The 16,937-nt window shown below is 46.7% G+C and overlaps 1 protein-coding gene across 1 annotated transcript; it reads right to left on the bottom strand.

Annotated features, from left to right (window-relative positions):
• Nucleotides 1-9,541: 9,541 nt before the first annotated feature.
• LOC311110333 (uncharacterized protein) lies at nt 9,542-12,459 on the bottom strand. The gene is made up of 3 exons (XM_084188878.1): nt 11,973-12,459; nt 11,502-11,632; nt 9,542-11,299 (listed from the first exon to the last, which is right to left on the bottom strand). The coding sequence occupies exons 1-3, from the start codon at nt 12,247-12,249 to the stop codon at nt 10,100-10,102; spliced, it is 1,608 nt and encodes a 535-aa protein (XP_084045004.1). The 5' UTR covers nt 12,250-12,459; the 3' UTR covers nt 9,542-10,099.
• Nucleotides 12,460-16,937: the final 4,478 nt, after the last annotated feature.

Genomic DNA, 16,937 nt, shown 5'->3' with positions numbered 1-16,937 from the left:
CACTCATAAAAACAGCAGCTTCTTTGACAGTCTCTCTCTGGTAATGATTTTAAAAGTTATGAAATCTCTAATATCAAACTTTGCTGTGGCCGGGGTCGTGATTTGAGCTATTCAATTGGTCATTTGAGCTATTCGATTGGTCAGTGCAGTAGGCGCACTCGATTATGCCACAGATCTCCGGGTCCGCCATAGGGATAAGCAGAGTTAGTCTTTTCAGACAAATGAAGTGGTTAAAAATGGGAACACTTTCCCTATCCGGCACGCAGGGCTTCTAAATCAAGTGCACCTACCGCTAACAGCACAACACGTAAACATTTATTAAAGGAGCGCAGGCCTTTATCGTTGGCTTTTCTACAGAAATGTTTGGTGATTGACTAGAAATGCCTTGAAGATCGACCGGTTGGTGACCGCTGGTGTAGATGAAGGGGAGGAGACAGGATAAAGAAATATTTTTAAGCCTTGAGACAATTGAGACATGGATTGTTGTGAGCATGAAGGGAGATGGGAGTAAGAACCGCTGTGACGTATGAGGAGGGAAAATCTAAGCATTCTGTCAAACGGGCGTTTGGTGAATTAGGCTAGATAAACAACGATTATTCAATATAGCTAAGTTAATAGAGTTGAACAAAGATAAACGAAACGGAGAGGAAATCCGGTGGAGGTGGTTGAGCAACACTGGGCTGTGACTGGAGCAGAGATGGATGGAAAGGTAGGGGGGTTAGGAGTTGAGGAGGACGGGATGGAGTGTAGTGGTGGAGTGGAAAAAGGTGGAGGTATAGCAAGAGTAAAGGTTAAGAAGAAGAGGAAGCCTGAGGAGCCTTTGCAGGTCATGTCAGAGGAGAGTAGTGACGAGGGAGGTTCAGGTCGCAGTGTTAGACTGAGAGAAGTGGAGTTGAAGGTGTTGGTGAAATTTAAGGAACAAGGTGGAGTCACGGCGGTGAGTCCGATCGCGTTGGCTAGGAATTTGGAGAGTAAAGTAGGAGAGGTTGTGTCTGCTAATGTTCTTTGTGATGGAAGTTTGGTGGTGGTGTGTCTCAATGTTAAACAGTATGAGAAGGCGCTCAAACTCAAGCAGGTGTGTAAACGTGTGGTTGATAGTAGCATGTTGGGTCAAACTGGACGGAAGTGGATGAAGGGAGTTATTACAGGAGTTCCAGAAATTGTTAACATGCAAGAAAGCGCCTCCAGATGACACGAGATGGGAAGAAGGTGGATAGCTTGTCAGTGCTACTAAACTTTGAGGATCTGGTATTGCCAGGAAAAGTTAGGATTGAGTATATGAGCTACTATGTGCGAGCATATGTTCCGAAACCATTGTGTTGCTATAACTGTCAAAGGTTTGGGCATGTGGCGGCGGTGTGTAAAGGCAAAAGGAGATGTGCGAAGTGTGGGGGAGAACATGCATATGGGGAATGTGGAGATGGGGTCCAGTTAAAGTGCTGTAACTGTGGGGGCTCCCACAGTTCATTGATGAAAAGACAGGTGGAAGTGTAGCAGGTGAGGAGTGAGCGTAACATCTCGTATGCAGAAGCAGTGAAGTGGGAGGAGGGGTTTCTTCGTTGGCAGAAAGCAATGGCTAGCTAGTATGCTAACTATTCTAGCTAACTAACTGGCTGAATAAGTTGACGACGGACTCGCTCAAGCTGTCGGGACTAACGCACAACGTTAGACACGGCCACGAATGATCTGCTTGGCATGTTGACACACTGGTGGTTTGTTGTGACCGAGTATTGGTGCTAAACCGTGTTGTTGGAGGCTGGCATGCTAGTTGGCTGTGGCGTCATAGGATTCGGTGCCCTGGACGGTTTTCATGGACGAATACTGTACGAAGTTAGCTAGGTGAATAAACTAAGTTAGTCTATTCCTAGAAAACATTGAACTGCTATAGTTTACAACAATTATAGTGTCTGAGGTGGAAGTTGGGAGAGTTATATTTGGGTTTTCAGTGAAACGTAAGTGAGGGAGGCCCCGCTCTCTCGCTTTCCCAGATGTTTAGTTAATTTCATTCCGATCTCCTTTGCATTATTGTAGCCATTTCTCCTCTCTGCAAAGGCCATACAAACGCCTCACACCGCGTGGCTGCTGCCACTCTAACCTGGTGGTCCCTGCGCGCACGACCCACGTGGAGTTCCAGGTCTCCGGCAGCCTCTGGAACTGCCATTCTGCGGCCAACAAGGCAGAGTTCATCTCAGCCTATACTACCCCCCAGTCACTCGACTTCTTGGCGCTGACGGAAACATGGATTACCACTGAAAACACTGCTACTTCTACTGCTCTCTCCTCGTCTGACCATGTGTTCTCGCATACCCCGAGAGCATCTGGTCAGCGGGGTGGTGGCACAGGAATCCTCATCTCTCCCAAGTGGACATTCTCTCTTTTTCCCCTGACCCATCTGTCTATCTCCTCATTTGAATTCCATGCTGTCACAGTCACTAGCCCATTCAAGCTTAACATCCTTATCATTTATCGCCCTCCAGGTTCCCTTGGAGAGTTCATCAATGAGCTTGACAAGTTCCTTTCCTGAGGATGGCTCACCCCTCACAGTTCTGGGTGACTTTAACCTCCATACGTCTACCTTTGACGCATTTCTCTCTGCCTCCTTCTTTCCACTCCTCTCCTCTTTTGACCTCACCCTCTCACCGTCCCCCCTACTCACAAGGCAGGCAATACGCTTGACCTCATCTTTACTAGATGCTGTTCTTCTACTAATCTCACTGCAACTCCACTCCATGTCTCCGACCACTACTTTGTATTCTTTTCTCTCTCACTCTCCTCCAACACTACTCACTCTGCCCCTACTCAGATGGTAATGCGCCGTCGCAACCGTCGCTCTCTCTCTCCCGCTACTCTCTCCTCTTCCATCCTATCATCTCTTCCCTCTGCTCAATCCTTCTCCCTCCAATCTCCTGATTCTGCCTCCTCAACCCTCTCCTCCCTTTCTGCATCCTTTGACTCTCTATGTCCCCTAACCTCCCGGCCGGCTCGGTCCTCCCCTCCTGCTCTGTGGCTTGACGACTCATTGCGAGCTCACAGAACAGGGCTCCGGGCAGCCGAGCGGAAATGGAGGAAAACTAGACTCCCTGCGGAACTGGCATCTTTTCACTCCCTCCTCTCTACATTTTCTTCCTCTGTTTCTGCTGCTAACGCCACTTTCTACCACTCTAAATTCCAAGCATCTGCCCCTAACCCTAGGAAGCTCTTTGCCACCTTCTCCTCCTTGCTGAACTGAGACTGCTCTTCTCTGTGTCACGGAGGCTCTCCACACTGCTAAAGCTAACTCTCTCTCCTCTGCTCTTGTCCTTCTAGACCTGTCTGCTGCCTTTGATACTGTGAACCATCAGATCCTCCTCTCCACCCTCTCCGAGTTGGGCATCTCCGGCGCGGCTCACTCTTGGATTGCGTCCTACCTGACAGGTCGCTCCTACCAAGTGGTGTGGCGAGAATCTGTCTCCGCACCACGTGCTCTCACCACTGGTGTCCCCCAGGGCTCAGTTCTAGGCCCTCTCCTATTCTCGCTATACACCAAGTCACTTGGCTCTGTCATATCCTCACATGGCCTCTCTTATCATTGCTACGCAGACGACACACAACTAATCTTCTCCTTTCCCCCTTCTGATAACCAGGTGGCGAATCGCACCTCTGCATTTCTGGCAGACATATCAGTGTGGATGACAGATCACCACCTCAAGCTGAACCTCGGCAAGACGGAGCTGCTCTTCTTCCCGGGGAAGGACTGCCCGTTCCATGATCTCGCCATCACGGTTGACAACTCCGTTGTGTCCTCCTCCCAGAGTGCAAAAAGCCTTGGCGTGACCCTGGACAACACCCTGTCGTTCTCCGCTAACATCAAGGCGGTGACCCGATCCTGTAGGTTCATGCTCTACAACATTCGGAGAGTACGACCCTGCCTTACACAGGAAGCGGCACAGGTCCTAATCCAGGCACTTGTCATCTCCCGTCTGGATTACTGCAACTCGCTGTTGGCTGGGCTCCCTGCCTGTGCCATCAAACCCCTACAACTCATCCAGAATGCCGCAGACCATCTGGTGTTCAACCTTCCCAAGTTCTCTGACGTCACCCCGCTCCTCCGCACACTCCACTGGCTTCCAGTTGAAGCTCGCATCTGCTACAAGACCATGGTGCTTGCCTACGGAGCTGTGAGGGGAACGGCACCTCCATACCTTCAGGCTCTGATCAGTCCCTAAACCCAAACGAGGGCATTGCGTTCATCCACCTCTGGCCTGCTGGCCCCCCTACCTCTTCGGAAGCACAGTTCCCGCTCAGCCCAGTCAAAACTGTTCGCTACTCTGGCACCCCAACGGTGGAACAAGCTCCCTCACGACGCCAGGACGGCGGAGTCACTCACCACCTTCCGGAGACACTTGAAACCCCACCTCTTTAAGGAATACCTGGGATAGGATAAAGTAATCCTTCTACCCCCCCCCCCCCCCCCCCCCCCCCAAAAAAAAAAAAAATATTGTAAAGTGGTTATCCCACTGGCTATAAGGTGAATGCACCAATTTGTAAGTCGCTCTGGATAAGAGAGTCTGCTAAATGACGTAAATGTAAATGAAGGTAGTTCACGCAGAAACAATCGGGGCACCTAGAAGAGCAGGTATTCCAGGGCAGATTGAGATGCAGGTTGGGCGTGATGGAGGGAGCAGAATGGAGAACACAAGACTGGTAGGAGACATGAGGAAGGTTGTTACATTTGTGACAGCAGCAATCAGTTGCACAGAAAAATTACAATCAAGGACTAAGAAGATAAAGATCATAGTGGAGCAGGCAGTGAGATATCTTGGGATCATAGGACTGACATGAGAAAATGTACAGGATGACCTCAATAAGATTGAGAATCAGTCCAGCCAGGAATCATGTATTGGTTAATTTGCATTATGGTGTTAATCCTTCAATGGAATGCCAGAAGTTTGATGGCTAATGGGCAAGAGTTCAAACAGTTTCTTGAGGAGTTACCAGCCAAACCTGATGTGATATGTCTCCAGGAGACAAGGCTAAAACCTACTCTAGATTTTGTATTACAAGGTTATGTTGCAGTCCGTAGAGATAGGGTGGTAGGGGGAGGAGGAGGGTGTGCTACCTTTATAAAGAGCGGGATCCCATATAGGTGTGTGGGAGAGGGAGTGGAACAGGAGTATGTAGTGGTAGAGGTGTGGTTGGGAGGGGGGAATATGGTGAACTTTTACAACCCGGGTAAGAGACTGGAGTTGCTGGCCCTTGGGAATGTAGAAGGTCAAGGTAGGAGACGGGTAATGTGGTGTGGGGATTTTAATGCTCATAGTACGCTCTGGGGAGGGTTACGGATTGATGTAAATGGACAAGTGTTGGAGGAACTACTGGATGAGAAAGGGCTTGTGAGTCTTAATGATGGCCGGGGAACCAGGATTGACCCAGTAACTGGAAATTAATCTGCTCTGGATCTTACTTTGATCTCAAGTTCAATGGCAGGCAGATGTAGTTGTGAGGTTTTTAAGGAATCTACAGTGGGTAGTGATCACTATCCTACCATGTGTACTGTAGGATTGAGGGAGGAAGAATCAGTAGGAAATGGATTGAGGAGATGGATATTTGGGAAAGCGGAGTAGGGTCAGTTTCAGGAGTTGAGTGAACAGGAGCTGTCTCAGGTAGATCTTAATTCAGATATAGAAACAGTCAATGATGGAATACGAAGAGCAATAGTAGGGGCTGGAATGCAGGTGATTCCTATGGGTACAGGGGGGAGAAAGAGTAACACAGTCCCCTGGTGGAATGAAGAGTAGCAGTGAAGAATAGGAACAGCGCTTTCAGAATGTTGAAAAGGTCCCATAATTACCAGCACCTGATTCAGTATACATTTACATTTACATTTTAGTCATTTAGCGGACGCTCTTATCCAGAGCGACTTACATGAGCAATTAGGGTTAAGTGCCTTGCTCAAGGGCACATCGGCAGATTTTTCACCTAGTCGGCTCGGGGATTAGAACCAGCAACCTTTCGGTTACTGGCACAGCGCTCTTAACCACTAAGCTACCTGCCGCCCATATATAAACAAGCAGTGCAGTAGTAAGGAGGATCATTAGGACAGCTAATAGGGAGGTTTTGTGGAAACATAGGCAGGACCACTCCTGTGGGAGATGTATGGGGGATGATTAAGAGGATGAGTGGGGTCAGAAGAGATTGGGATCTCCCTGTCCTGAAAAGTGGGGCGATTGTTGTAGTGAGAGATATGGAGAAGGCAGAGATGTTTGCCCAGGCATTTGTGAAGGTGCACAGCTCAAATAATCTGACAGAAGAGGGGCAGCGTGGGAGAGAGAGGGTCAGAAGAGAACATCCGGGGGTGCTGGATCAGAGAGAGATGGTGGGGGATACATTGAATAGCCTTTTTACATTGGCTGAGATGAAGAGAGCATTAGCTAAAGCTGGGGTAACATCTGGGAAGGATGAGATGTGTTACATCATAATGGCTCATCTCAGTGACACTGCAATGTAAGTGAACATTTGAGAACCCGATACTATGTTTTCTTGAATATATTCACAGATGGATCTAAGGACCCTAAAACAGGGAGGACAGGAGCAGCTTTTAGTGTTCCTGAGTTTAAGGTGGCAGTGACGAAAAGAGCAACAGATCATTTATCTGTTTACACAACAGAGTTGTTGGCCATACTATTGGCTGCAGAGTGGGTGGAGGTGGTGAGGCCAGACAGGGTAGTCATCTGCTCTGACTCCTGTGCAGCACTGATGAGCTTCAATTCATGTGTGTCTCAGAGCAGACAGGATGTATTGTATGAGGTTTTGCAGTGTTTGTATAGGGTCAAACAGATGGGGGTATTTGTGATGTTCCTCTGGGTACCAGCTCATGTGGGAGTAGAGGGGAATGAGGAAGTGGATATTATTGCCAAACAGGCTCTTAAACATCCTAATGTTGAGATGGAAATATCATTCAGTAAAGCAGAAGCCAAGGGATTAATAAGAACAGTGGTTAAAAATAAGTGGCAAGAGTTGTGGAACAGGGAGAGTAAGGGAAGACACCTGTATAAGATCCAGGAAAAGATGGGGGCAGGGAGGTCCTCAGGCCTAGAGAGAAGGGAGGAAAGTGTAGTCACAAGGCTGAGACTGGGACACACAAGGCTAAATAGTACATTGAAAGTGGTGGGGAAACATCCGACTGGGAGGTGTGATCATTGTCAGGAGGAGATGGAGACAGTGGAACATGTTCTATTTCAGTGAGAGAAAGGGAGCGATTGTTATTAGATTTGAGGAGTAATGGGGGTTGAAGAGCCAGGATTAAGTGAACTGCTGGGGAAATCTTCAGGGGATGTAGTATTTAATTAGGTATTTCGTTTCCTTAGGGAGACAAGATTATTGGGTAAGATTTAGACCTTCACTGTCTCTGGTTCACACTCCAGTCGGTGGCGGTAATGCACCTTAAAGTTGGTTGCCAACCGCCATATAAGGGGGCGGGGGGGCTAGGGTCAGTCTGTTATATCTGGTGTTATTCTACGGTCTTATCCTGTGTGAATTTATGTATGCTCCCTCTAATTCTCTCTCTCTCCCTCCCGGAGGATCTTGGAGAAAAATCTGGCCTTAATGGCCATGTACTGTTATAATCTCCACCTGGCACAGCCAGAAGGGGACTGGCCACCCCTCAGAGCCTGGTTTCTCTCTAGGTTTCTGCCTTTCTATGGAGTTTTTCCTAGCCACCGTGCTTCTACATCTGCATTGCTTGCTGTTTGGGGTTTTAGGCTGGGTTTCTGTATAGCACTTTGTGACATCTGCTGATGTAAAAAGGGCTTTATAAATACATTTGATTGATTGATTGATTTGAACAGGGTATGGTAGTAGGTGCCAGGCACAATGGTTTGTGTCAAGAACTGCAATGCTGCTGGGTTTTTCCATGCTCAACAGTTTCCCATGTGTATCAAGAATGGTCCACCACCCAAAGGACATCCAGCCAACTTGACACAACTGTGGGAAGCATTGGAGCCAACATGGGCCCGCATCCCTGTGGAACGCTATCAACACCTTGTAGAGTCCATGCTCTGACGAATTTAGGCTGTTCTGAGGGCAAAAGGAGGGGGGGGGTGCAACTCAATATAAGAAAGGTGTTCTTAATATACACACAGTGTATGTTAGTCCAGTGGCTAAGTAACATTTTAAGGATAATTGTGACTTTTGTGATACAGGTATCAAATTTCACACACAACTAGCTATAGTGTCATCGCAGATTTTACATATTACCCCCCTGGCGGCCAACCAGCTCCATGGGGCCATTTAGACAGGTTTCACATAGCCGTATCTACATAAATAATTGGTACCTAAATCCCAAGATTTCCTAAAATGCTTGAGGGCATCTGGAGAACACAATAAAACATCCCAAATATGCTACATTACATGCAGTGCATACAGGCAAATGGCCTCTCTCCAGTGTGGATCTTCAGCTGGTGCTGGTGGGAGAACCTCTTCTCAAACTAGGGGCAGCTGTAGGGTTTCTCTCTTGGGTGGACTCTCATGCCTCTTCAGGTTGGACGGGTGGGAGAAACTCGCCCGGCACAGCATGCTAGCTCTACCTATAGACTTCCAGTCTTTGCGCTAAGCTAGTTAGCACTGGCTCGCAAAATTACCTATAACTTCCTGCATACTGGACTCAGAAATGTTATCCACGAGCTCTGACTGGGGAAGTAGATACAAATTACCAAAATCCCGAACTAACCCTTTAATGGTTTGATAGTTCAAAGGCATGGTCCCACACTTAAGACAAAATTAATCAAGACCTGGGCCCGTATACACAGAGGAGCATCTTTCCAAATAATCGTATTTATTATGATCTAAAAGGCAAACTTATCCTAGATCAGCACTCCTAATTTTAGACACTGTGGATACGGGCCCTGACCTAATACCATTCAGACAGTAGTTCACAGTGGGCTCACCTCAGTGAGACTGTGTGTGGTCCTGTGCTGCTCAGCTGGTTCCTCTGTGGCTCAAGGACAAGTTGTAGCCTGTTTGGCCTCCATGACTATGGTCCCCTCAGGGTTCCCCAGACCCTCCTCACACCCCTTCTCCTTAAGCAGCAGCACCTCTGGACTCTCCTTAAGCAGCAGCACCTCTGGACCAATGATGTGTTCCACATTTATTTGCACTACAGCCTGAATTCAAAATTGATTAAATACTTTTTTTTTTCTCACCCATCTACACACCATAATGACAAAGTGAAAACCTGTTTTTAGAAATGTTTGCAAATGTATTGAAATGAAATACAGAAATAACTCATTTACATAAGCATTCACACCCTTGAGTCTTTTGGGGTAAGTAAGAGCCTTGACTTTTTCCACATTTTGTTGTATTATAGCCTGAATTTAAAATTGATTAAATTGAGATTTTGTGTCACTGGCCTACAGACACTACCCCATAATGTCAAAGTGGAATTATATTTTTTGACATTTTTGCAAATTAATAAAAAATGAAAAGCTGAAATGTCTTAAGTCAACCTCTTTGTTATGGTAAGCCTAAATAAGTTCAGGAGAAAAAAATGTGTGTAAGAAGTCACAGAACGTGCAGAGGAATCGTTTTCCTTTTTTAATTTGTATGTTTAGCTCACATAATATAATTTAAAAGTATGCAATAAGGCGTCTGTAATATAATAAACGTGGCAAAAACAGATGTAGACATTAATACATGCATTTCTGTAGCTTCCCAAATACTTTTTACAAGGGTGGGGGAGTGCCAAGATGGAGGCGTGGTTTCAAAACAGCGCGCCTATCAGTCATCTAGTGTAATATATAGATCATTGCTCTGGACCCTCCCCCTGGAAGAGAGAGGTGATACAGATTACACAGACATAGACGCACACACAGATAATAAACACACTGTCAACATGGAGAGTTTACCCATCCCCAGTCCTTTACTGTAGTTACTGAATGACTTCATTGTTGCTAAACCCATCACGGTGGACATAAATAGAATGTTGTGGATTAAAAAAAGTAAGCTATGATAAGTCAAAAGTAATCAGTGGATCTTTTCTGCTGACAATAAATTCATCTTTGTCTTTAATGCAGGGTTTGATCTAAATGTCAGAAGCTATCGAGTGGAATGGTTACTTTCTATATCATAGAGTGGCATGGTTTTTCTGCTGGTGTATCCTGAGGTATCTTCTCTCGGAGAACCTCTTCCCGCAGTGCGTACAGGCAAATGGCCTTTCTCCCGTGTGGACCTTCAGGTGCATCTTCAGGTTGCCAGCCAGGGCGAAGCGCATGTGACACTGGGTACAGCTGAAGGGTTTCTCCCCTGTGTGGACCCTCTGGTGCATCTTTAGGTTGTCCTGGCGGGAGAACCTCTTCTCACACTGGGTACAGCTGTAGGGTTTCTCCCCTGTGTGGACCCTCTGGTGCCTCTCCACCTTCTGGGGGCAGCTGAAGCCTTTGTTACAGAACGTGCAGAGGAATCGTTTCTCTTTATTATTGCCTGATGTGGCTCCCCCTCCCTGAGCCTGGGCTCTAGACCTGTCATTTGAGTTCAATACCTGATCGAAAAGGACGTGGCCGTGTGAATCGGAAGGTGCCATTGACGTGAACACTGGGTCATGATCCCTGAACGCATGTAAAGAGGAGTGGGTGGTGACATTTAGATTAGTCTCTAAGCTTCCCCTGTAATCTAAGAAATATTTGCCCTGTGAGTGTCCGTCTCCTAGGTGACTATCTGCATTCCATGTTGGAGGAGCGTCGCCCTCCACTTTCACCTCATCTACCACTATAACCTCCCCTTTCTTATCTAGGCACCCTTCAGAGTATACACTACTACTGTACCGGTTCCAGTCCCCTCTAGACAGATCAGTCTGTGTCTCTAAACCCAAGGGCATGTTGCCAGGGTCCATCTCTGTAATATAAGAACAAGATGGATCATCACTGCCAGTGTCTAATGCATCACCATCAACATCCCCACGGAAATTAACTGTTCTCTGGTTCTGGTGAAATACTGGTAAATATTCTGATCCGGGAGCAGGAGGACAGCCCAGACTCCCCAGCCCCTGTCTCTCTGATCTATGGTCAGATCCTGTGTGTAAGAGCCTGTGTGTTACAGTTAAAGTCTCTGTGTCTGTCTCTGACTTGAGGACGGCATTCAGCGTTCCACTGACCTCCGTGATGCTTCGTCGGGTCCTGGGCTGCACTTGGGCGGTGGTGGGGTCCTCCGTGGCTACAGGGGGCGCTCCAGCTGCTCCAGTCTGGATGTCTCTGCTGTGCCGTGGGTCCTCCTCTCCTTCAGACCTCTCCTGCTTGACCCCAGGACCTGCAGCCTCTGCATCTGTAGACTGACACAAGAAGAGAGGAGGTTATTACTGTTACAAGAGTTGAACAGGGTAACAATGTCGTAGGGAAGTGTCACAAGCTCCCCTATGCAGATAAATGAGGATGTACATGTAAGAAAGTGAATAGCTGGGCCTTTTGTGAAATAAACAGGCCACATTTGATTTACAAAGTAACACATTTTTTATGCAACACTATTACACTAACCTCTATCACGATAACATGCTGGGTTGAGGTTCCACTCCTCTCATCAACAGTTATTGGTTGGTCATCTCTCCATGTGTTGTGTCCCGCTGGTTTGACAAAACTCCTGTGGCCTCCAGTGTGATGTCCTTCACCTGAGAGTATGATTGGGGAAAAGAGGTGGTTAGGTTAGCTACTGTCAATGCTCAACACTATATTGTACACTATTGACACTGTCTACAACTGGCAAGGATGTAAGGTAACACTTCTCATAACTTCTTGATATACTATTTATTGATTGATGTATCACATTGTTTTAATTGAGTAAATAATAGTAAATGCAGTAAAATCAAGAATCTGTTTAGAATATCATATTGTGTCTTTGTGCAAGATAGCTAAGTAATCATGGGAATTATTGCATAGTATCCCAAAACGGACCAGGTATATATAAGAACGGCGACTGGCCACGCAGTATCGGCCTTCTGCAAAATGTACCTCTTGCCATTCCTTTGTATCGGTCGAGGATCTTGACACTCCTGGGACGACTGGCGAGGACACGCTCTCGCACTGTCCTCTCTGCGCGCTCCCGTGCCACCTTCAGTTCCAGTAGTTTCCTCCGCAAAGCCCTGTTTTCTTTCTGGCTCTGAGTTATTTCCAAACGAAACACTGCATAGTCGTCATCTACGAGTTTACAGATCTCTGCTACGGCTGCATTCGCTAGCACCTCCATGATGGAGGCTATTTGAGTGTGAAAAACCATACAGTTAGCCATTGTTAGCTAACGTTAGCAGCTAGCGTTACCTAGATAACATCTATCAACCAAGTCCTGTCTCCAACGCGAATTAAACGCTACAAGTGGTAAGTATGTGATGCTGTGCAGTTAAATTAGTAATATTTTAAGTTCCAGGATGTTTATAAACGTCAAAAAAAAAAACGCTATCGTGGAAATTGTTCTTGTTCACTTCCGTGTACTACTTTGTGTGAGTTTCCGGCAGACGATACAAGTATTGCTGCCTTTCACAGGTCGGAGTGTGAATTGCACATTGTCACACAAAAAGGGGAATAAAACTCACCACCATCTATCTAATCCAAGGATGGGCAACTCCAGTCCTCATGGGACCTGATTGGTGTCACACCTTTGCCCCAGCTATCACACCTGACTCCAATAATCAACTAATTATGGCCTTCAGTTTAGAATGAAATTAGTTTAATCAGCTGTGTTTGCTAGGGACGGGGGAAAAGTGTGACACCACTCCGGCCCCCAAGGACTGGAGTTGCCTGTCCCTGATAACCCTACACATATACACCACTATACCAAAAAAATGCACCTCGCCTATCCCAAAACTTTAGCCCTACCAGATTCTACTCCAGGCCAACAGCCTGGGAGCATGGAACCCCTTCTCTTAAAACCCCCTGTAGATCTTCTGCGCTAAAATCTCTTGCACCCAAAAATGTCTCTGCATCTATTTTCTGGGATTCATGCTTCTTCAGTGCAGTACAATGAATAACCATATTAATAAACGCAAGAAATCCTACCTTACTAAAACTCATCCTCTCTGGATCTCTCTTATTCACAGGGGGGCTCCCAGGCTAATCACTCACCTTGGGCTATCCTATACTCTCTTCACTGCCTCAGAATAGGACACTTTCTGCCCACTCGAACTCTGGCAATCTCAACCTGTCTCTCTCTCACAGGGCACTTCGGATCCCCAGCTGCATGGTGCCCCCACAGTTGACACACAGTCCTTTCTCTATCCCAACTTTACACTACCTCTGACTATGCCCTCCAGTACATTTCCCACATCGTGGGATGTCCTTTCTACACACTGCAGCAACATGTCAGAATCCTTGGCACCTAGAGCACCGTAGCGGATTCAGAACATAGGCCCTCACAGTTTAGCAAATATAACCTAACCTGACCTTATCAGGTAGAAACTCTGTGTCAAAGCTCAACAAGACAGACCGTATTCTCAGTCTCGCCATTGCCACCGGGTCTACGTCCCACCAAACAGCGGGCGTCACAAACACCAGGAATATAATTTTTCATTTGATCCACCTCTACACTCAAACCTACCCCACTGATCACTCCTCTGAGTGGCACCCTGCTCCGGAGAGCAAAGCACTACACGTCGATCCCAGAGGCGCGTGACGCGGTTTGCCCGCACAAAAAAGCTAAACAATTACACTTCTCAAAACTTTGACAGATGTACAGTTCCCAGTTTGTCCTTTACTCAGCTTGAAACAACGTATGGGTCGGCCAAAAAGACAGAATCCACTTTTTTCAAAAATGTCGCTCCTCTCAGGGCAAACGTTGGAAGTCTGTCCACACCTGTCACCGCAGGTACTTCATCCTGGTCAGGCTCACTTCCAAACTCCATGTCACTCCCTCGATGGTCACTTGTTGTAACAGGAGACAGGATCTCACATTCAGTAGTTGATCTGTATTCGTTAACACCATTATTAGATATATATTCAGAAGATGGAGGTTTGAGCCTGGCGCCTTTCTTCCCATTCTTCTGGGTCTGCGTCATGACTCAGAGAGAACTAGACAAATCATAGAGATAGATAGAGGACTCATCTTTGTATCTGTGCCATTATAGCTTCTGTGATAGCATGGGCAGCGCCATTGAGGCAATCTCCATTTTGAAGTAGTACATTTTCTTATTCACGATTGGCTGATCCCCCCTGATGACCCGGTTGGACATGACTCCAACAGGGTTGCCAGGAAGTATCAGCTAATGAAGTTGGAAGTCCCAACCACATTCGTGGAAGCCCTCAATGGCGCTGCCTTGCTAATATGGCCTTTAGGCCACTAGATGCCTCTATCATTCTCTATGCTATGAGCCAAATCAAGACACCCCACTTCCATATACACTGAAGAGAAAGGATCTTATTGGTTGGGGTCATAGCTCAAAGGGTGTGGTTAAATGAAAAAGGGATGCACGCTGTTCTTTGAAATACAGTACTGCTTATTACATTACACATCAAATCTCACTATCTTTCACCTCAGTAAGGTAAATATTAAACTGTCCTTGTTCTAGCCTAGGTTTACTATCTCTCTAAAAGTAGCATATCATTCTAAAGCAGTCAAACGTAATATATCATACTAAACGTATCAAAGCAAGCTGGTGCGATCAAGATGTAAGATACTATATGTCCTACAATACGTATTATATTGTATGACCGCTATTACATTGGTAGGCCAATGTAATGTATCCTAACGTAAAGTAACATATCAAACTAAATGGAGTGGACGGATGTGAGTAAAATATAATACGTTTTGCTCTGAGACCAGGTTGACATAGTGGGGATGGGTGAACACTCCATGTTGATAGTGTGTTTATTATCTGTGTGTGCGTGTGTATGTCTGTGTAATATGTATCACCTGTCTCTTCCAGGAATAGGAGGTGATGCTGCTTGTGAAGGAGGAGGGGTGTGAGGAGGGTCTGGGGAACCCTGAGGGGACCATGGTAATGGAGGACAACCAGACTACACCTCCTCCTGAACCCACAGAGGAACCAGCTGAGCAGCACAGGACCACACACAGTCTCACTGATCCTTGATCAGCACTTCTACTCTGAGACTCTTTGTGGATATGGCTCAGGTCTTGATTAATTGTGTCTTAAGTGTGACTGAATTATCAAACCATAAAAAAGTGTCAAGTAATGAAATCAACTAACACGTTTGCATAGCATCAAATCAACTTACATGTTTGCATAGTACTCAGCAATCCCTCATTGCCGAATCAGAAGGTGCTGAGAGGATGAAAGATGGGGGAGCAAGGTAAGGGAGAAATACATATAACTTATGTTCACATACAAAAACACATTATAATGTATGAACTTGACCAGGTAATTGACAACAACAAAAAATCCATATGTATCCATATGTTTGTAAAGCCTATTTTCTAAACTCTTCCTGCAGGTGGTTGGCTGGAGGCTAACAGAGGAGACTGGGCGGCTATCTTGGATTCCCAGACCCAGACCGGTGCAGCCAAGGGCCCAGGGGACAATGTCACTGAGCAGGACAGGACCAGAGGCCACGTAGTGGAGGTCAGTGGATGGGACAGCGTCCTCAACTCTGGGCTGGGGAACAACTCTGTTAGTCACAGCCAGAAACAGCCAGTGAGGCACAAAACAACATCCAAATTTGGGCGAGGTGTAGATTCGATCCGCGGGGACGGGGAGGCCAGTTTCAGAACAGACACAGACGCGGCTAGCGAAGCTCTTTCCTAGTCCGCAAGTTGTGATTCAGAGAGACTGATGGTGCCTCAGGTTAACCCCCTAACAGGTGCTGCAGTCAGCCTGCCTTCTATAGGATCTATCAACTGGAACATGGACCCTGTGACAACACAGACACTCCTTGGCCTTCGTCCTCCCCACACTCTCCTAATGTTAAACCAGACCTCAGACAATGCCAGTGCCTCAACACTAAATAGCTACAGAAGCCCATTGACAAATGACAGTAGTAGTAACGCTATCAGCAGATCCGGTGTCAGCTTTTCATAGCTTAGCATTCAGAAGTTGAGAGAGGGGGGAGAGAGAACGAACAGCACGTCTGGTGAACAGGCCAGGGTTCCATAGACAGAGGCAAAACAGCAGAAACTGGATCAGCAGCACGACCAGGTGGACTGGGGACAGCCAGGAGTCATCAGGCCAAGTAGTCCTGAGGCATGGTCCTAGGGCTCAGGTCCTCAGCGAGAGAGATGGGAGAATTACAGGGAGCATACTTAAGTTCACCAGAAAAGACAGGAGAATTTCACCAGATAAGACAGACTGCCCCTAGCCCCCCGGCACATAGACTATTGCAACATACAGTGCATTCGGAAAGTATTCAGACCCCTTGACTTTTTCCACATTTTGTTACGTTACAGCCTTATTCTAAAATTGATTAAATTGTTTTTTCCCCCTCATCCATCTACACACAATACCCATAAGGACAAAAAAAACCCAGTTTTTTTTTAAATTGTAGCAAATATATGAAAAATAAAAAACTGAAATATGACATTTTACAGACCCTTTACTCAGCACTTTGTTGAAGCACCTTTGGCAGCGATTACAGCCTTGAGTCTACAAGCTTGGCACAACTGTATTTGGGGAGTTTCTCCCATTTTTCTCTGCAGATCCTCTCAAGCTCTGTCAGGTTGGATGGGGAGTGTCGCTGCACAGCTATTTTCAGGTCTCTCCAGAGATGTTCGATCGGGTTCAATCCAGGCTCTGGCTAGGCCACTCAAGGACATTCAGAGACTCCGAAGTCACTCCTGCATTGTCTTGGCTGTGTGTTTAGGGTCGTTGTCCTGTTGGAAGATGAACCTTCGCCCCAGTCTGAGGTCCTGAGCGCTCTGGAACAGGTTTTCACCAAGGATCTTGCTGTACCTTGCTCCGTTCATCTTTCCCTCGATCCTGACTAGTCTCCCAGTCCCTGCCGCTGAAAAACATCCCCACAGCATGATGTTGCCAC

This window comes from Coregonus lavaretus (assembly GCF_964263955.1).
Source record: "Coregonus lavaretus genome assembly, contig: SUPER_35_unloc_3, whole genome shotgun sequence".
Taxonomy (NCBI): Eukaryota; Metazoa; Chordata; class Actinopteri; order Salmoniformes; family Salmonidae; genus Coregonus; species Coregonus lavaretus.
This window is presented reverse-complemented; position numbering and strand designations above follow the sequence as displayed.